The 21,658-nt window shown below is 35.8% G+C and overlaps 1 protein-coding gene across 34 annotated transcripts in view; it reads right to left on the reverse strand.

Annotated features, from left to right (window-relative positions):
- LOC126779270 (mucin-5AC-like) overlaps nt 1-21,658 on the reverse strand; it is a 37,234-nt gene that overhangs the window by 7,596 nt on the left and 7,980 nt on the right. For 9 of the 34 annotated variants that reach the window (XM_050503203.1, XM_050503202.1, XM_050503201.1 and 6 more), the window contains exons 2-18: nt 17,322-17,518; nt 16,822-17,109; nt 13,348-13,557; nt 12,789-12,992; nt 11,066-11,740; nt 6,227-6,949; nt 5,840-6,094; nt 5,032-5,754; nt 4,645-4,899; nt 3,846-4,559; nt 3,459-3,713; nt 2,648-3,370; nt 2,261-2,515; nt 1,462-2,175; nt 1,075-1,329; nt 396-986; nt 9-263 (exon numbers count right to left, since the gene is read on the reverse strand). In XM_050503203.1, coding sequence (XP_050359160.1) covers nt 9-263; nt 396-986; nt 1,075-1,329; nt 1,462-2,175; nt 2,261-2,515; nt 2,648-3,370; nt 3,459-3,713; nt 3,846-4,559; nt 4,645-4,899; nt 5,032-5,754; nt 5,840-6,094; nt 6,227-6,949; nt 11,066-11,740; nt 12,789-12,992; nt 13,348-13,557; nt 16,822-17,109; nt 17,322-17,516 — 7,290 coding nt within the window. In that variant the 5' untranslated portion in view covers nt 17,517-17,518. Of the gene's footprint in view, nt 1-8; nt 264-395; nt 987-1,074; nt 1,330-1,461; nt 2,176-2,260; nt 2,516-2,647; nt 3,371-3,458; nt 3,714-3,845; nt 4,560-4,644; nt 4,900-5,031; nt 5,755-5,839; nt 6,095-6,226; nt 6,950-11,065; nt 11,741-12,788; nt 12,993-13,347; nt 13,558-16,821; nt 17,110-17,321; nt 17,519-20,263; nt 20,384-21,658 lie in introns of those variants that run through there. The other 25 variants (XM_050503199.1, XM_050503215.1, XM_050503217.1 and 22 more) reach the window with 25 other exon arrangements.

The raw sequence follows: 21,658 nt of genomic DNA on the forward strand, positions 1-21,658 counted from the left end.
TAACTTACTCTTAATTCTGGATCAAACTCGAAGCCTGCACTGCAATGTTGCAATTGTGGAATACCCCTTATACATAGATAGTATTTATCGCAATATTCGGGATGCGGTACGTGTCCTAAGAATCCAGGAGGACACAGTGCAGCTTCAGTTGTTGTCTGTATAGGTTCAATTGTTGTCCCTGTAGTTGTTGTTGCATCAGGGTCAGTTGGGGTAGATTTTTCTTTAGACGCGAAGCATCCATCTTCCGATATCACGACACAGGACTAAAATTCATCAATAAATTGTTAACATTTTTATTGATAATTGTCTTTTGTGTTGGAATTATGGAAAACTTTTATGCTGTAGTCGCTATGTTTAATTTAGCAGAAATAAATAATTAAAAAAAGCTAACTTACGTTTACATTTGGATCGAATTCATATCCCTCACTACACCACGTTAACGTTGGGATCCCCATAACACAAACGTAATATGCGTCACAGTAATCAGGGTGGGGCACAAAACCTAGCATTCCAGGTGGACATTCTATATTAATCGGTGTAGTTGTTTCAATAGATTCTGTTGTAGTTGCCAAATTCTCCGTGGTAGTGTCTGCAGCAATTGTTGTTGTATCCCTATCTGACTCTGTTGTAGTCGCCAAATTCTCCGTTGTAGTGTCTGCAGCAATTGTTGTTGTATCCCTATCTGACTCTGTTGTAGTTGCCAAATCCTCCGTTGTAGTGTCTGCAGCAATTGTTGTTATATCCCTATCTGACTCTGTTGTAGTAGCCAAATTCTCTGTTGTAGTGTCTGCAGCAATTGTTGTTGTATCCCTATCTGACTCTGTTGTAGTCGCAAAATTCTCCGTTGTAGTGTCTGCAGCAATTGTTGTTGTATCCCTATCTGACTCTGTTGTAGTTGCCAAATCCTCCGTTGTAGTGTCTGGTATTGTTGGTGTCCATTTACCTTGCGAAGCGAAACAACCATTTTCTGATATTTCAACGCAAACCTAAAACATAAACAATATCAAAAGTAAAAAAAAAAAACATCAAGAAACTATCCCTAGCACTAATTTCATTAATAATAATTTAACTTACTCTTAATTCTGGATCAAACTCGAAGCCTGCACTGCAATGTTGCAATTGTGGAATACCCCTTATACATAGATAGTATTTATCGCAATATTCGGGATGCGGTACGTGTCCTAAGAATCCAGGAGGACACAGTGCAGCTTCAGTTGTTGTCTGTATAGGTTCAATTGTTGTCCCTGTAGTTGTTGTTGCATCAGGGTCAGTTGGGGTAGATTTTTCTTTAGACGCGAAGCATCCATCTTCCGATATCACGACACAGGACTAAAATTCATCAATAAATTGTTAACATTTTTATTGATAATTGTCTTTTGTGTTGGAATTATGGAAAACTTTTATGCTGTAGTCGCTATGTTTAATTTAGCAGAAATAAATAATTAAAAAAAGCTAACTTACGTTTACATTTGGATCGAATTCATATCCCTCACTACACCACGTTAACGTTGGGATCCCCATAACGCAAACGTAATATGCGTCACAGTAATCAGGGTGGGGCACAAAACCTAGCATTCCAGGTGGACATTCTATATTAATCGGTGTAGTTGTTTCAATAGATTCTGTTGTAGTTGCCAAATTCTCCGTGGTAGTGTCTGCAGCAATTGTTGTTGTATCCCTATCTGACTCTGTTGTAGTCGCCAAATTCTCCGTTGTAGCAATTGTTGTTGTATCCCTATCTGACTCTGTTGTAGTTGCCAAATCCTCCGTTGTAGTGTCTGCAGCAATTGTTGATATATCCCTATCTGACTCTGTTGTAGTTGCCAAATTCTCCGTTGTAGTGTCTGCAGCAATTGTTGTTGTATCCCTATCTGACTCTGTTGAAGTTGCCAAATTCTCCGTTGTAGCGTCTGCAGCTATTGTTGTTGTATCCCTATCTGACTCTGTTGTAGTTGCCAAATTCTCCGTTGTAGTGTCTGCAGCCATTGTTGTTGTATCCCTATCTGACTCTGTTGTAGTCGCCAAATTCTCCGTTGTAGTGTCTGCAGCTATTGTTGTTGTATCCCTATCTGATTCTGTTGTAGTTGCCAAATTCTCCGGTGTAGTGTCTGGTATTGTTGGTGTCCATTTACCTTGCGAGGCGAAACAACCATCTTCTGATATTTCAACGCAAATCTAAAATATAAACAATATCAAAAGTAAAAAAAAACATCAAGAAACTATCCCTAGCACTAATTTTATTAATAATAATTTAACTTACTCTTAATTCTGGATCAAACTCGAAGCCTGCATTGCAATGTTGCAATTGTGGAATACCCCTTATACATAGATAGTATTTATCGCAATACTCGGGATGCGGTACGTGTCCTAAGAATCCAGGAGGACACAGTGCAGCTTCAGTTGTTGTCTGTATAGGTTCAATTGTTGTCCCTGTAGTTGTTGTTGCATCAGGGTCAGTTGGGGTAGATTTTTCTTTAGACGCGAAGCATCCATCTTCCGATATCACGACACAGGACTAAAATTCATCAATAAATTGTTAACATTTTTATTGATAACTGTCTTTTGTGTTGGAATTATGGAAAACTTTTATGCTGTAGTCGCTATGTTTAATTTAGCAGAAATAAATAATTAAAAAAAGCTAACTTACGTTTACATTTGGATCGAATTCATATCCCTCACTACACCACGTTAACGTTGGGATCCCCATAACACAAACGTAATATGCGTCACAGTAATCAGGGTGGGGCACAAAACCTAGCATTCCAGGTGGACATTCTATATTAATCGGTGTAGTTGTTTCAATAGATTCTGTTGTAGTTGCCAAATTCTCCGTGGTAGTGTCTGCAGCAATTGTTGTTGTATCCCTATCTGACTCTGTTGTAGTCGCCAAATTCTCCGTTGTAGTGTCTGCAGCAATTGTTGTTATATCCCTATCTGACTCTGTTGTAGTAGCCAAATTCTCCGTTGTAGTGTCTGCAGCAATTGTTGTTGTATCCCTATCTGACTCTGTTGTAGTCGCCAAATTCTCCGTTGTAGTGTCTGCAGCAATTGTTGTTGTATCCCTATCTGACTCTGTTGTAGTTGCCAAATCCTCCGTTGTAGTGTCTGCAGCAATTGTTGTTATATCCCTATCTGACTCTGTTGTAGTAGCCAAATTCTCTGTTGTAGTGTCTGCAGCAATTGTTGTTGTATCCCTATCTGACTCTGTTGTAGTCGCAAAATTCTCCGTTGTAGTGTCTGCAGCAATTGTTGTTGTATCCCTATCTGACTCTGTTGTAGTTGCCAAATCCTCCGTTGTAGTGTCTGGTATTGTTGGTGTCCATTTACCTTGCGAAGCGAAACAACCATTTTCTGATATTTCAACGCAAACCTAAAACATAAACAATATCAAAAGTAAAAAAAAAAAACATCAAGAAACTATCCCTAGCACTAATTTCATTAATAATAATTTAACTTACTCTTAATTCTGGATCAAACTCGAAGCCTGCACTGCAATGTTGCAATTGTGGAATACCCCTTATACATAGATAGTATTTATCGCAATATTCGGGATGCGGTACGTGTCCTAAGAATCCAGGAGGACACAGTGCAGCTTCAGTTGTTGTCTGTATAGGTTCAATTGTTGTCCCTGTAGTTGTTGTTGCATCAGGGTCAGTTGGGGTAGATTTTTCTTTAGACGCGAAGCATCCATCTTCCGATATCACGACACAGGACTAAAATTCATCAATAAATTGTTAACATTTTTATTGATAATTGTCTTTTGTGTTGGAATTATGGAAAACTTTTATGCTGTAGTCGCTATGTTTAATTTAGCAGAAATAAATAATTAAAAAAAGCTAACTTACGTTTACATTTGGATCGAATTCATATCCCTCACTACACCACGTTAACGTTGGGATCCCCATAACGCAAACGTAATATGCGTCACAGTAATCAGGGTGGGGCACAAAACCTAGCATTCCAGGTGGACATTCTATATTAATCGGTGTAGTTGTTTCAATAGATTCTGTTGTAGTTGCCAAATTCTCCGTGGTAGTGTCTGCAGCAATTGTTGTTGTATCCCTATCTGACTCTGTTGTAGTCGCCAAATTCTCCGTTGTAGCAATTGTTGTTGTATCCCTATCTGACTCTGTTGTAGTTGCCAAATCCTCCGTTGTAGTGTCTGCAGCAATTGTTGATATATCCCTATCTGACTCTGTTGTAGTTGCCAAATTCTCCGTTGTAGTGTCTGCAGCAATTGTTGTTGTATCCCTATCTGACTCTGTTGAAGTTGCCAAATTCTCCGTTGTAGCGTCTGCAGCTATTGTTGTTGTATCCCTATCTGACTCTGTTGTAGTTGCCAAATTCTCCGTTGTAGTGTCTGCAGCCATTGTTGTTGTATCCCTATCTGACTCTGTTGTAGTCGCCAAATTCTCCGTTGTAGTGTCTGCAGCTATTGTTGTTGTATCCCTATCTGATTCTGTTGTAGTTGCCAAATTCTCCGGTGTAGTGTCTGGTATTGTTGGTGTCCATTTACCTTGCGAGGCGAAACAACCATCTTCTGATATTTCAACGCAAATCTAAAATATAAACAATATCAAAAGTAAAAAAAAACATCAAGAAACTATCCCTAGCACTAATTTTATTAATAATAATTTAACTTACTCTTAATTCTGGATCAAACTCGAAGCCTGCATTGCAATGTTGCAATTGTGGAATACCCCTTATACATAGATAGTATTTATCGCAATACTCGGGATGCGGTACGTGTCCTAAGAATCCAGGAGGACACAGTGCAGCTTCAGTTGTTGTCTGTATAGGTTCAATTGTTGTCCCTGTAGTTGTTGTTGCATCAGGGTCAGTTGGGGTAGATTTTTCTTTAGACGCGAAGCATCCATCTTCCGATATCACGACACAGGACTAAAATTCATCAATAAATTGTTAACATTTTTATTGATAACTGTCTTTTGTGTTGGAATTATGGAAAACTTTTATGCTGTAGTCGCTATGTTTAATTTAGCAGAAATAAATAATTAAAAAAAGCTAACTTACGTTTACATTTGGATCGAATTCATATCCCTCACTACACCACGTTAACGTTGGGATCCCCATAACACAAACGTAATATGCGTCACAGTAATCAGGGTGGGGCACAAAACCTAGCATTCCAGGTGGACATTCTATATTAATCGGTGTAGTTGTTTCAATAGATTCTGTTGTAGTTGCCAAATTCTCCGTGGTAGTGTCTGCAGCAATTGTTGTTGTATCCCTATCTGACTCTGTTGTAGTCGCCAAATTCTCCGTTGTAGTGTCTGCAGCAATTGTTGTTATATCCCTATCTGACTCTGTTGTAGTAGCCAAATTCTCCGTTGTAGTGTCTGCAGCAATTGTTGTTGTATCCCTATCTGACTCTGTTGTAGTCGCCAAATTCTCCGTTGTAGTGTCTGCAGCAATTGTTGTTGTATCCCTATCTGACTCTGTTGTAGTTGCCAAATCCTCCGTTGTAGTGTCTGCAGCAATTGTTGTTATATCCCTATCTGACTCTGTTGTAGTAGCCAAATTCTCCGTTGTAGTGTCTGCAGCAATTGTTGTTGTATCCCTATCTGACTCTGTTGTAGTCACAAAATTCTCCGTTGTAGTGTCTGCAGCAATTGTTGTTGTATCCCTATCTGACTCTGTTGTAGTTGCCAAATCCTCCGTTGTAGTGTCTGGTATTGTTGGTGTCCATTTACCTTGCGAGGCGAAACAACCATCTTCTGATATTTCAACGCAAATCTAAAATATAAACAATATCAAAAGTAAAAAAAAACATCAAGAAACTATCCCTAGCACTAATTTTATTAATAATAATTTAACTTACTCTTAATTCTGGATCAAACTCGAAGCCTGCATTGCAATGTTGCAATTGTGGAATACCCCTTATACATAGATAGTATTTATCGCAATATTCGGGATGCGGTACGTGTCCTAAGAATCCAGGAGGACACAGTGCAGCTTCAGTTGTTGTCTGTATAGGTTCAATTGTTGTCCCTGTAGTTGTTGTTGCATCAGGGTCAGTTGGGGTAGATTTTTCTTTAGACGCGAAGCATCCATCTTCCGATATCACGACACAGGACTAAAATTCATCAATAAATTGTTAACATTTTTATTGATAACTGTCTTTTGTGTTGGAATTATGGAAAACTTTTATGCTGTAGTCGCTATGTTTAATTTAGCAGAAATAAATAATTAAAAAAAGCTAACTTACGTTTACATTTGGATCGAATTCATATCCCTCACTACACCACGTTAACGTTGGGATCCCCATAACGCAAACGTAATATGCGTCACAGTAATCAGGGTGGGGCACAAAACCTAGCATTCCAGGTGGACATTCTATATTAATCGGTGTAGTTGTTTCAATAGATTCTGTTGTAGTTGCCAAATTCTCCGTGGTAGTGTCTGCAGCAATTGTTGTTGTATCCCTATCTGACTCTGTTGTAGTCGCCAAATTCTCCGTTGTAGTGTCTGCAGCAATTGTTGTTGTATCCCTATCTGACTCTGTTGTAGTTGCCAAATCCTCCGTTGTAGTGTCTGCAGCAATTGTTGTTATATCCCTATCTGACTCTGTTGTAGTTGCCAAATTCTCCGTTGTAGTGTCTGCAGCAATTGTTGTTGTATCCCTATCTGACTCTGTTGAAGTTGCCAAATTCTCCGTTGTAGCGTCTGCAGCTATTGTTGTTGTATCCCTATCTGACTCTGTTGTAGTTGCCAAATTCTCCGTTGTAGTGTCTGCAGCCATTGTTGTTGTATCCCTATCTGACTCTGTTGTAGTCGCCAAATTCTCCGTTGTAGTGTCTGCAGCTATTGTTGTTGTATCCCTATCTGATTCTGTTGTAGTTGCCAAATTCTCCGGTGTAGTGTCTGGTATTGTTGGTGTCCATTTACCTTGCGAGGCGAAACAACCATCTTCTGATATTTCAACGCAAATCTAAAATATAAACAATATCAAAAGTAAAAAAAAACATCAAGAAACTATCCCTAGCACTAATTTTATTAATAATAATTTAACTTACTCTTAATTCTGGATCAAACTCGAAGCCTGCATTGCAATGTTGCAATTGTGGAATACCCCTTATACATAGATAGTATTTATCGCAATACTCGGGATGCGGTACGTGTCCTAAGAATCCAGGAGGACACAGTGCAGCTTCAGTTGTTGTCTGTATAGGTTCAATTGTTGTCCCTGTAGTTGTTGTTGCATCAGGGTCAGTTGGGGTAGATTTTTCTTTAGACGCGAAGCATCCATCTTCCGATATCACGACACAGGACTAAAATTCATCAATAAATTGTTAACATTTTTATTGATAACTGTCTTTTGTGTTGGAATTATGGAAAACTTTTATGCTGTAGTCGCTATGTTTAATTTAGCAGAAATAAATAATTAAAAAAAGCTGACTTACGTTTACATTTGGTTCAAATTCATATCCCTCACTACACCACGTTAACGTTGGGATCCCCATAACGCAAACGTAATATGCGTCACAGTAATCAGGGTGGGGCACAAAACCTAGCATTCCAGGTGGACATTCTATATTAATCGGTGTAGTTGTTTCAATAGATTCTGTTGTAGTTGCCAAATTCTCCGTGGTAGTGTCTGCAGCAATTGTTGTTGTATCCCTATCTGACTCTGTTGTAGTCGCCAAATTCTCCGTTGTAGTGTCTGCAGCAATTGTTGTTGTATCCCTATCTGACTCTGTTGTAGTTGCCAAATCCTCCGTTGTAGTGTCTGCAGCAATTGTTGTTGTATCCCTATCTGACTCTGTTGTAGTTGCCAAATTCTCCGTTGTAGTGTCTGCAGCAATTGTTGTTGTATCCCTATCTGACTCTGTTGAAGTTGCCAAATTCTCCGTTGTAGCGTCTGCAGCTATTGTTGTTGTATCCCTATCTGACTCTGTTGTAGTTGCCAAATTCTCCGTTGTAGTGTCTGCAGCCATTGTTGTTGTATCCCTATCTGACTCTGTTGTAGTCGCAAAATTCTCCGTGGTAGTGTCTGCAGCTATTGTTGTTGTATCCCTATCTGACTCTGTTGTAGTCGCCAAATTCTCCGTTGTAGTGTCTGCAGCAATTGTTGTTGTATCCCTATCTGACTCTGTTGTAGTTGCCAAATCCTCCGTTGTAGTGTCTGCAGCAATTGTTGTTGTATCCCTATCTGACTCTGTTGTAGTCGCAAAATTCTCCGTTGTAGTGTCTGCAGCAATTGTTGTTGTATCCCTATCTGACTCTGTTGTAGTCGCAAAATTCTCCGTTGTAGTGTCTGCAGCAATTGTTGTTGTATCCCTATCTGACTCTGTTGTAGTTGCCAAATCCTCCGGTGTAGTGTCTGGTATTGTTGGTGTCCATTTACCTTGCGAGGCGAAACAACCATCTTCTGATATTTCAACGCAAATCTGAAATATTAATAAATGTAGATATGATATGCCCCAGGAGCAATAAAACGTGATTCTTAACCGAATATTGTGTGTGCATATCCTTGTAAACATCACTGTGTTTTTTTTTTTGTTTATTTCGTTAGTAATTCATCTTGTGCTCTGCGGTGTAGGGCCACATAGTGACGAAGCATAAGTCAGATGAAATTCTGCGTAGTGAAATAGTATTAAATCAAAGACCTTACGACAAAAACTTCGCATTGCACAGTAGTGGGACATTTACAGTTTACTTATGATATTTATTAAACATTATGAGAGACAATGGTAACAACCACAACGCAATCCTATATAATCTTAATATGACTTTGTTTTTTTGTTTGACTTTATTATAAATACATTCAATTAATACAAATAATAATAGGTATTCACAAACAGGTTTGTACTAACATGACCTAGCAGCTCTTATATATTAGTTTTTCTACCTCCGAACATCATAACTTTGCATTAGTATTCCTGCTTAACTCTGCTAACTGACAGCTACTTAAACATATAATAAACTAGAAAATAACTTACGTTTCTGTCTGGATTGAATTCCTCTCCTTTGCTACACCACATCAGTGTTGGAATGCCCCCCACACAAATGTAATATGCGTCACAAAAATCAGGGTGGGGCACAAAACCTAGCATTCCAGGTGGACATTCTATACTAATCGGTGTAGTTGTTTCAATAGATTCTGTTGTAGTCGCCAAATTCTCTGTTGTAGTGTCTGAAGCATTTGTTGTTGTATCCCTATCTGTTGTAGTCGCAAAATTCTCCGTTGTAGTGTCTGCAGCAATTGTTGTTGTATCCCTATCTGCCTCCGTTGTTGTTGCCAAATTCTCCGTTGTAGTATCTACAGCAATTGTCGTTGGATTTATATCTGACTCCGTTGTAGTTGCCAAATTTTCCGTTGTAGTTTCGATTATGGTTGTGTCAGTATCAGCTTCTGTTGTTATTTGTTTAGTTGTAGTTTGTACCGTTGGCTCGGTAATATCGTGCACTGTTGTAGTTTCAACAGAAGTTTCCGTAGTTTCTTGTTCAGTTGTATTTTCTTGCACTGTAGTTGTTTTTTCTGATGGTGTAGTTGGAATAAACTCTGTTGTCGTCTCTCCAGGTAGTTCCGTTTCTCTCGAAGTAGTTTCTGTGGATGCTGTCGTACTACCATAGTGATCAGTCGTAAGTGGCGTTTCTGTCGTTGTCTGGTCCGGTACTGTTGGAGTCCATTTACCTTGCGAGGCGAAACAACCATCTTCTGATATTTCAACGCAAATCTGAAATATTAAAAAAGATACAAATAAATATAGATTTATTTATAAAAAGCATCGAGATTTTTTTATTTATGTGGAACCTATGTACATACATTTTTATAATATATTAAGTTAAAATAAAAAAAAATAAAAAAACAAAATACACATTAAAAATTAATAGCAAAAACACGGCGTCTAAAAGATTATTATGTGGCATTGTACCCAAGACTCTGGCACTATTGCCTCTCTGCACCGCTAGACTCAACCTTTGGGCTAAATAACCGCCAACTCTTGGGTCACCAGAAGTGTGGAAATTTATTTATTAAATATATTATAGTTATTCTACATACAATCATCAAAACTAATTGAATGTGTTCCTACTTAATTATCTTAATTGGCAGCGAATTAATAATATATTAAAATAGGAAATAACTTACGTTTCTGTCAGGATCGAATTCCTCTCCTTTGCCACACCACATCAGTGTTGGAATGCCCCTCACACAAATGTAATATGCGTCACAATAATCAGGGTGGGGCACAAAACCTAGCATTCCAGGTGGACATTGTATATTAATCGGTGTAGTTGTTTCAATAGATTCTGTTGTAGTCGCCAAATTATCCGTTGTAGTGTCTGCATCAATTGTTGTTGTATCCCTATCTGACTCTGTTGTAGTCGCCAATTTCTCCGTTGTAGTGTCTGCAGCAATTGTTGTTGTATCCCTATCTGCCTCCGTTGTTGTTGCCAAATTCTCCGTTGTAGTATCTACAGCAATTGTCGTTGGATTTATATCTGACTCCGTTGTAGTTGCCAAATTTTCCGTTGTAGTTTCGATTATGGTTGTGTCAGTATCAGCTTCTGTTGTTATTTGATTAGTTGTAGTTTGTACCGTTGGCTCGGTAATATCGTGCACTGTTGTAGTTTCAACAGAAGGTTCTGTAGTTTCTCGTTCAGTTGTATTTTCTTGAACTGTAGTTGTTTTTTCTGATGGTGTAGTTGGAATAAACTCTGTCGTTGTCTCCACAGGTGGTGCAGTAGTTTCTCCAACAGTTGTTGGAATATTCTCTGTTGTCGTCTCTCCAGGTAGTTCCGTTTCTCTCGAAGTAGTTTCTGTGGATGCTGTCGTACTACCATAGTGATCAGTCGTAAGTGGCGTTTCTGTCGTTGTCTTGTCCGGTATTGTTGGAGTCCATTTACCTTGCGAGGCGAAACAACCATCTTCTGATATTTCAACGCAAATCTAAAATATTAAAAATATAGTAATAAATATAGATTTATTTATTAAACATATAGTTATTCTACCTACAATCACCAAAACCGAATGAATGTTTTACTACTTGACTACCTCAATTGGCAGCGAATTAAAAATATATTAAACTAGGAAATAACTTACGTTTCTGTCAGGATCGAATTCCTCTCCTTTGCTACACCACATCAGTGTTGGAATGCCCCTCACACAAATGTAATATGCGTCACAATAATCAGGGTGGGGCACGAAACCTAGCATTCCAGGTGGACATTCTATATTAATCGGTGTAGTTGATTCAATAGATTCTGTTGTAGTCACCGACGTAGATTCAACAGGAGTCTTTGTAGTGTCTTGAGTCGTTGTTGGAACAGTCGTTGGAATGTACTCTGTAGTAGTTTCTACGGAGGGTTCTGTAGTTTCCTTCGTAGTCGTCGGAATGTACTCTGTAGTAGTTTCTACGGAGGGTTCTGTGGTTTCCCTCGTAGTCGTTGGAATGTACTCTGTAGTAGTTTCTACGGAGGGTTCTGTAGTTTCCTTCGTAGTCGTTGGAATGTACTCTGTAGTAGTTTCTACGGAGGGTTCTGTAGTTTCCTTCGTAGTCGTCGGAATGTACTCTGTAGTAGTTTCTACGGAGGGTTCTGTGGTTTCCCTCGTAGTCGTTGGAATGTACTCTGTAGTCGTTTCTAAAGACGGTTCTGTATTTTCCATCGTAGTCGTTGTAATATACTCCTTTGTTGTTCCAATCGATGGTATGGTTGTATCAGGCCTAGTTGTTGTTTCTATAGAAGTGCAATTAACAGCATTTGGCCAATTACATACCTTAAAACAATGATTTTTTATAAATTAATCTAGATAAATATAATATAATAATATATAAATTCGTGTTCCTTAAATTTAGGTTATTTTGTAGCATCTTAGAGGACCGACCTCTTATTGTGACCAAGCTGATATTAAAAAAGTAATCCAATGCTGGATTGTGTATATTGGCACATTCATTAAGGTGGTAGGGCTTTGTGCATTATCGTCTGGATATGTACCACCCACTCATCAGATATTCCACCGCTACACCGCAATACTTAGTATTATATAGTTCCGGTTTGAAGGGGGAGTGAGCCAGTATATTATACATTATAATCTTATTAATATATCAGAGTTAGTATTTTCGAATAGATGTTAGATTATTTATTTACTTATTTGTTGTTTAATTATAACTCAGTTACTAACTGTATATATGATTTTTCAGTGAATAAAATTATCTTTATTCTTACTTTCGACAAATCAACAATATTTCATTAATTAGTTTCCCAAATTAGGAAATATTTCCTAAAATTAGTGATTTTGACGCTCTCTTGACATATGATTACTTTACTGTCTCGTATCTTTGCCGCCATATTGAAAAAAATGGCGACCAAAAAGTTTATTGACAGTATACTTTCCTCATTCTACGATGAAAATAGTTGGAAACAAATGTAGGAACCATTTTTCTTGTTAAATTAATGATTTCACACTTACGAGATCTAAATGAAGACTAGACTATAAGTAAGTGCAAGGCGTCTGTGTTAAACAAACATTTTTTCCTTGACAACTGTAATGTTCACCCTTTAACCGTGCTTTAATTAATACATATTATATTTTATATATCAGCTCGCTATGAAGACGGTGTGTGTACACACACCGTCTTCACTTCGCGCCAGAACCAATATATATATTCTATTTTCCCGCGCTCCGCGATGTGTCATCCGAGATGACAGATGGTTAGATACACAGATAATATATATTCATATTATAAAATACTAATTAATACATTATTGTAGATGTGTGTACACAACATCAATTACGGTATGAATTAAAAAAAAAACTAACTTACTTGCAGCTTAGGATCGAAGTGTGTACCAGAAGGACAACTCCTTACAACTTTTTCTCCAAAATTACAATAATAAAACTTAGCACAGTCGGTTTCATGTGGCAGTAGCCAATGAACGCTGAAGTCCGAGGGGCAGCCGTTTGGTAGCCATTCCCCACCATCGCCACCTTCACTAACACAACCAGCTGATTCTGGCCAGTCACATACCTGAAAAATATTTTTCGTATGATTGTTATTAACAAAACCATGAAATGATTAACAAAACCTTGCGTTATAAATAACAGGTTTTCGTTTCGTATTAATAAAGATGTCCTTCAGAACTACTACAGCGACCTTTTATTAAAACTAGACATCTATGCGAGAAATATTATTATAATATATAACACAAAAGTATGTACGTTAATACAAGTTTGCGCACCAGCCTTATATGATAATAATATATTTCACTAAATCCCGCATTGGAGGAGAGTGGTGGATAAGCTTCCGAACCACCTCAAACGAAGAGGAGGCCGTAGCCCAGCGGTGGGATATTAATAGACTGTTTATATAATATTTAAATTACCTGCAGCTTAGGGTTAAAATGTAAGTTGCCGCTACATTCCCTTTCAATTTTATTTCCAAAGTTGCAGTAGTAAAACTTCGAACAATTTGTTTCATGAGGTAATAATTTATGAATGTGGAAGTCGGCTGGGCAACCGTTCGGCAAAAGACCAGCGCCGCCCCGTTCACCACCAACATTTGCACAGTCCACATTCTGAGACCAGTCGCAATTCTAAAAATTTAAATTAAATTAATTATCCAAAAACAACACCACTAGAAGCCCTTTAGAAACATCCTATATGCTAATACCAAAAAAAAAAATATCACGCTGACAAATCAGGACAAAACATGCGCAGACAAGTGCATAAAAGTATGCATTTAGCATTTCACACTCTCACCAACGTAATTTTAAAATTGTCATTTTAAAATTATGTTGATATCACACACTCTCACCTCGCTAGTTGCTGAATGACCACATTCCTCCTCCCCTCAACAATTCCTCGTCTCCTGTAGATATTTCTTAGCAATTTTTCTATTTCAGTAATTTAAAATAAATATCCTGATAAGTAAACGTGATAAAGGTTTGCTGGAAATTGACTTATGAATAACTTTTTTTTTATGATTCGTTTATAGCCATAGATTCAATATGAGTATTCTTGGCATTAAAAACAAGAATTTATTTTAAAAAAAAAATAAGTTAAATCTGTTCACACATTTAGTATCGGCATATCTAATGGAATAAATACACGGGTTTCATAAGAACTTGCTTTATTAAACCGTCTATAACTAATAACAAAAAAGATACAAATATTAGAAAACAATCTAAAAAAAAAAAAACAAATTAAAAACAATACTAATATCCATACCAAAATGGTACAATCAACAACCCAAATAAAATAAAATAAACTGAAAACAAATCCAGTTATACCCGATCACCGAAAGTCACAAGATAAATATTTTAGCAGCAAGGGTTTATGGTCTAACATCCGGTTCCTGAGTTTATTTTATCGTTGGATTATTCATTAAGCCACGTTAACACAAGGCGATTTTATTCGATCAATTGCTAAATCGATTTTAACCATCTGAATAACGTTCAGTTAAATTGACACTAAAATTGATTTAATTTCTTGTTTGAACTATTGTTGATACAATTTCAAGATACTAACCTAACCAACTGACTTCGTTTACCCTTTAATAAATAATCCAAGCAGGACGACCTCTCCGTGTCTGACTTACTGATATATTCTAGTAGTGCTATTCTGTAAGAACTCACTTAATTACTCACCCGTGAAACATTAAAAACCGGCTCTTATTTCGATCCAAAAATTCTATAGTCAATTTCGCATAACACTTCTGATATTTCACGACCGGTATCTACGGTGAGTTTCGAGTTTGTTCTTACCGAATACCTCCACTAGTTCAATAATAATGACAGCGCTATTATAGTGGACGAGTTGTCATTTTGACAACTGTCACTTTTGACAGTTTTGACTATGTCAGGACATCGTATCGTCGGCAACGGAAATGGGGACTTATTAAGATACGTAACGCATGCGTAGCACAACGTTCATTATTTACTTATCTAACCAATTATAGGAATTATTTCCTGATTTGAAATAAATATTATTATATTTTTGATGATAACTTAAAAGAGACCGGCTAATTAGCGCGGCGCTTTTGTTCGCAGATTACATTGTTACTAATATCTGTTAACATCAATGATATATCAATAATTTTAGGGTACGGTATGTGTAGATACTAATCCATCCGTCTGTCTGTGATATTAGTCTACCTAGATGCACGAGAAATATTTTTTTATCCAAATTCTGAAATTCGGAAACGACAATATATAGCGCGAAATGACCGTAGATCCGGGTACTATGATACATATTACTATATAACTTAATATTTTACGGAACCCTGCGAGTATAACACACTTGGCTAGTATTTAATACGCGACAATTAATTTCTATGCTCGTTCGATAAGATTCAACACCAAAATATCTTTAAATTGTATCATTGATTGATTACAAAAAGATAGTAAGATATATAAACGGGAATACCGTCACTTATTTTTATCTTTGCAATATATTTGTTTGTCTATAACCAGCGTCATTGCCAGGAGCTACCCACGAGAGTGCAAGGGCGTAACCAGTGGCGTAACCTTCAAACTGCAAGGGACCATTACAGACGCCCAGAATGAACGCCGCTGGGTCAATTAAAACATTGCGCTAACACTAAACTATTTTATGCATAAATACAAATTGCAAGTTTTTTTAAATATAGGCTCAATACACATTAAATTATAATATAATTCATATGGCATTATATTTTGTGCAAAGAATCATTACGCTAATAAAAAAAAATGCGAATGTCAACTTTCTATTGTTTTTTAATCATTAAGATTAAAATACATCAAATTCTTTTTTATTAATACCTTTAGTTTGTATGTATTCAACAATTTTTTCTATGCAATTGACAAACGACAAATTAAGGTAATAATCATTACGGTTAAGAGTTATCAATGTGAAAAATAACGCGCGGTTTTATCTTCGTTAACAATTCTAATTATAATTATGAGTGTGCGATTTAAAATAAAATAAGAATTACACGCAGCATTTAAATGCCAAAATAAAATTTGCGTTTTACTGTGCCTTCATCTTACTCTGAATGAAATTATATACAATAAAAAAAATCGGCCATCTTTGACGGACGTAATAGATTTTTTTCTATTTTAATTAAATAGCATCGCCTTGTTATAATCAAAGTTATTATGTAATAAAATAATCCTCAGTAACCAATATACTATAAAAGAGTATTAAATTATTGTAATAAAATCTAGTGATAAGCACAAATGGAAATAATTTTATAATATGTAATTATAATCAAAACGTATTATATCATAAACAGGAGCCACAGACTAAAATAAACAAATGATAAAAAATATTTGACAACTGTAAACAGATTCAAAATGTCAAAAATATAAGTTTTAATATTATAGTCGCTAGAGATTTAACAACTTAAATTGTCAATAAATCAGAGAGAAATAAAACTTTTTGTTATGGAGTTTTTGACACTGATATAAAGCCCTGTGTTTAATTCAAATTTCAAAACAGTTATTATTATTAAAAAAAATGGGACATGCTAAAGGTTGCTTACACTTTGTTGTTGTTGTTGGTTATCGTTAATTAAATATGTTGTATAGTATAAATTAGTAGCCATCTTTATTGCAGAATAGCATCATAAATATAAGTAACCAATAGCATTGCGTTAAAATAAGCGTTTCATTTTTCCAAGAACTTTTAACCAATGAGAACTGTTTTTACTAATTAATTGTATATATATGGGTTATTTGCTAATAGTTTGTATTTTAAAAATAAAACATATTAAAATCAACTTTACAAACAGTATTCCTTATTTAAAATGCGCTTTCGTTTTTTTTTTATTTCGTTTACTTTTATAATTATTCAATATCAAAAGTTTTTGAATATGTTACCTGTAACTTCATATCGAAATATTTGCCGGTCGGACAATTAAGCAGTATTTTGATTCCATCGCTGCAATTATAATATTTATCGCAGTCAATTTCGTGCGGGAGTTTTAATACCACGTCGAAGTCAGATGGACATTCGTTAGGTAGACCTGGTGGCGCTGGAGTTGTTGTCGTTGGCGCCCCTGTCGTTGTTGATGGCGCTCTTGTCGTTGTTGATGGCACCCTTATCGTTGTTGTTGATGTTGATTGATCAGGTCGATTGCAATCAACTTCATCAGCCCAATTACATGTCTAAAATAATAATTTAACAATTAACAGTACTAATAATAACTTAACAATTAGTAGCACTGCGTGATTGCAGTACTCTGACAAATGGCCAGTGATTCCAACACATAACAAGCCTCACCCCCACTTAAGGTAGGTGGCGGCTTATAGGTAATCATGGTAATACCTACCCAAACTAGTTTTAAATATCACACGAAAACTGTTCTTATTATAATTACCTGCAATTCTACATCGAAGGCTGTTCCTCTCGGGCACTGCATGGTAAATTTATGGCCATTGCTGCACTGGTAGAACTTGGTGCAGTCGGTTTCGTGGGGAAGTAGGATGTGGACACTGAAATCAGCTGGGCACCCATTGGGTAGAAAACTCGCCCAGCCATAGCCGAGCAGGAGCAGAAATATAAATATTTTCATATCTGAAAGAAAACATAAGTACCACTAATTACATTATAAACGAATTTCTTTTATATAGACATTTGATCACTAGTGAACAGCCCCGACTTTGGAATGAACGATCGCGTCCGCATGCCTATTTCCTTGTGATTGATGTGTAATCTTAGCGCTTCGTTCCGATAGCTAACTGAGACTTCAAACGTCAGACGATTAATAGTAAGATTTGAAGTTTTGCAACTAGTGGTAGAGCTTTGCGCAAACACAGGTGCACTCTTTATTCCCTAACTGTCATAATCCGATGGGACGGCAATCCGACACGACCGGAAAGAGTTCAGACGTAGGACCAACGGCTTTACATGCTTTCCGAGGCACGGGAGTGTATACACTTCCAACTTCCAGACTCCGGGCTGCTGCTGAGAATTTTCTGACAGAAAAACCCAACAACTTTTTATTGAACCGACATGGGAATTGAATCCAGGACCTCCGGGCCTGCGGCCTTACATCAAGCCACTAGACCAACGAGGCAGTCATCAAGTGTTACCATATACCGTTATATTAAAACTTAATTGTTTACTTTTATGTCAATAGTGGATAATTAAATAATAGAAAAACGGATAAATGGTAGCGATGGTTCCGATTCGGTTGCGGTAAAGTGATAATTTGTTAGTAGAATTCATCCCTCTCTTGAGATAAATCGCCGGGGTTGATATCATACCTTACATATGAACAACTATGACATTGAATTAACGCGACCGATTTTTTACTGCTGGTTAGCTTTGCAACCCCGTCTGGGTAGGTACCACCCACTCATCAGATATTCTACCGCAAAACAGCAGTACTTGGTATTGTTGTATTCCGGTTTGAAGGGTGAGTGAGCCAGTGTAATTATAGGCACAAGTGACATAACATCTTAGTTCCCAAGGTTAGTTGCGCATTGGTGATGTAAGCGATGGTTAACATTTCTTACAATGCCAGTGTCTATGGGCGTTGGTGACCACTTACCATTGGGTGGCCCATATGCTCGTCCGCCTTCCTATTCTATAAAAAAAAAGATTTCAAACGTCAGATGATGTCAGAGTGAAATTTGTAAACATCTGAGGCAGAGCACACGTGTTTACAAATCAACCCTCGTGATTACACAAAAAAAGTCTTTTGATTTTCTGTTTCTAACTTGTGGTATTTTTTTATTTGACAATCAATAATTAAGTGTAATGCCTAAATGATTTTGGTGTGATTTGTTTATCTTGAAGACACAGACAGTTACATACAACAGAGAGCTCTTGTTTTTCAGAACTTTCTTGGGCGTATGCATAGACCCACAAAAGTTTCATCACAAACGGATCAATGGTTTAGGAATGGAGGACAGATGTACAAACATTCATAATTATTTATATATATATATTTAAAAATATATATAGATTACTTATCAAATTTTAAAGATACAATCTATATTACGATTCTACGGGGAATTTTTAACAATCTATTGTATATCTTTTAAATTTGTATACATATTTTATTAATTTCGTCGCTCCGAATGTCTGAATGTTTGTTACTTAATTACGTTTAAACTTAGAAAAACGATTATTGTAAAATCAACATATAAGTGAGCCGAGATGGCCCAGTGGTAAGAGCACGTGAATCTTAACAGATGATCGTGGGTTCAAACCCAGGCAAGCACCACTGAATTTTCATGTGCTTAATTTGTGATTATAATTCATCTCGTGCTTTACGGTGAAGGAAAACATCGTGAGGAAACCTGCATGTGTTTAATTGCACTGAAATTCTGCCACATGTGTATTCCACCAAACCGCAGCGTGGTGGAATAAGCTCCAAACTTTCTCCTCAAAAGGGAGGGGGGGGGGCCTTAGCCCAGCAGTGGGACATTCAGAGTCTGTTACAACATATTATTAACTATCGAAATTTATATTTTACATTGTCTTGTGATTATTTACATTGAAGAATTATTATATAATATATTTATGTATATAATATATATAGGGAAGGGCAAAGATCTACCTGGTGAGAATGGTTCAATACCATCACATACATTGTCGCTGTAAGAAATATTTACCATCCCCTACATCGCCAATGTACCCCACTCTTGGGAACTAAGATGTTACGTCCCTTGTGCCTTCCAGGGGTAGAATATACTAGAACACACAGCCCTACCATCAAGTTAAATATACATACAAATAAAAAGACATGTACACTAGGCAATAAGACAGGATGGTTTGTAAATTTAGCAAAGTTTTTTGGACTATTATTCCAAAATCCTTAAGCTCAAACTGGATATGCTTAGAATTAGAGGCAAATGTTAGTGTCGCTCATTCGTTTGATCAGTATTTATAATTGAAAACGTAATAAATATGTATGTATGTTAAACATGCTTTAACTTAACACGTAACATCTGTAATAAGTTTAAATAACGTAATATCCTGCTTGAAATAAGTTAACATCAAGTTTAATAAAGTTATTATTATTAAAAACCGATAATATCATAGTAAAAAAGTACATGTTTGTTTCTTTATACCTCCCCCCCCCCTTCACACGCGAAAGAAACCGCGTGTCAGAAACTGAATCTATAAATGTTGTCTTATGACTATTTAAGATGCTGCGTCTTCTTTTTTCGAATGTAAAATCAATGGTGACAGAAAGAGAAAATTAATCAGTGTCTATCTTAAACCGCTAAGCAACGTTTATAGGTTATAACGATATTAATTAAATCTAGTACAAATAATTGTTTATAAAAAGATTTTATTTAACATCACCTGTTTTAAATGTTGTATATATCAGTTGTATTTTAACAAACGCTTGTTAAAATTTTATTTCACATTTTACTTTTTTTTTTTGAATTGATCAAAGAAAACTCGTCATGTGTTCGGGGTACTAGAAACTCAGAAACGATACTATCGAGGCCAGAACTAACGCTAAACAAATGTAATTTTCACGCTATAGAGTTTTATAGAAAAACTATTAAAATATACATTATAAAATATATTGTATTATAATGTCTTAATATACGCTATACAATCTCTCAATATCTTATAATATTGTAATTCATGTATATATTTGAGTATCTCTTGACTTTTAAGGAAGATTTCATGTCATTTTACAGAATTATATTAAGTTGAAAATTATCATCGATTCCGTATGTAAATTTAAAAAAAGCGACAAGAAACTCGGTATTTACTCTTTGTAAACGAAAAACGTTCAAAAATATTTCAAAATATTAACGACGAAAGTTATTAATGAAATTAAAAAACTGACTGACGCTTCTCTATGTAATTGATAACGTAAAAACATATTTCTTTTAGAAAATTAGACAAACTTATTATTGTAACTTAAATACAATGTTACTCAACTACATCGAGTTAATATTATCTATGGGACTATGAACGCTGTTACCATTTAGTAAATTTTAGAATTGAAAAATAAAAATAAATATTTATATTATAAAAGACAATTACTTAGGTTTCAAATTTATAAAAAAAATAACAAGATTTTTTTTTAAAAAGGATCAATATTTATTTTTCTTAATTATTTATTATTATTTTTTAAATGTCAGAAAGTTATATGCGATATTGACTGTTATCATTATAAAAATTATAGGATAAAACTTTACCGTTTTATAAAGAATATAATAATTCATTTATTATTTAAAATAAACTAACTCGAAATGTCTGTGTGCCATGAGGAAAACTCCACTACGTTTTCAATCACCGTTGACCACGAGAATTATAAACAAATTCAGCCCTCAATCAACGTTTAAAATATACGTGTTTTAATCGCGGTTTATGCTTTTTCATTAATACGTTAAAATCAAATTCAATTATAGAACTTCATATACAATTTAATATATATATGTTTCAAGCGCTTTCGTTTTTTTCAGCGAGGTTTATCCATGCTGATACCTATTATTTTATAACAAAGGAATTTATTCATCATTACTTACGTCAATATCATAATTATTATTACAAAATACGAAAGCAGCCTACATTATCGATAATTTAAAACAACAATTCTAAGAAGTATTCGTATCGCGATAATATTTGTACGAACACAATTTTCATGTGTTTTATTACTAGATATGGTATTATCGAAAAATCTACATGAAAAAAATTAGTTTTAATTGGTATTCTATGTACCTTTATATGTAAAATACG

This window comes from Nymphalis io, chromosome 28, assembly GCF_905147045.1.
Source record: "Nymphalis io chromosome 28, ilAglIoxx1.1, whole genome shotgun sequence".
NCBI lineage: Eukaryota > Metazoa > Arthropoda > Insecta > Lepidoptera > Nymphalidae > Nymphalis > Nymphalis io.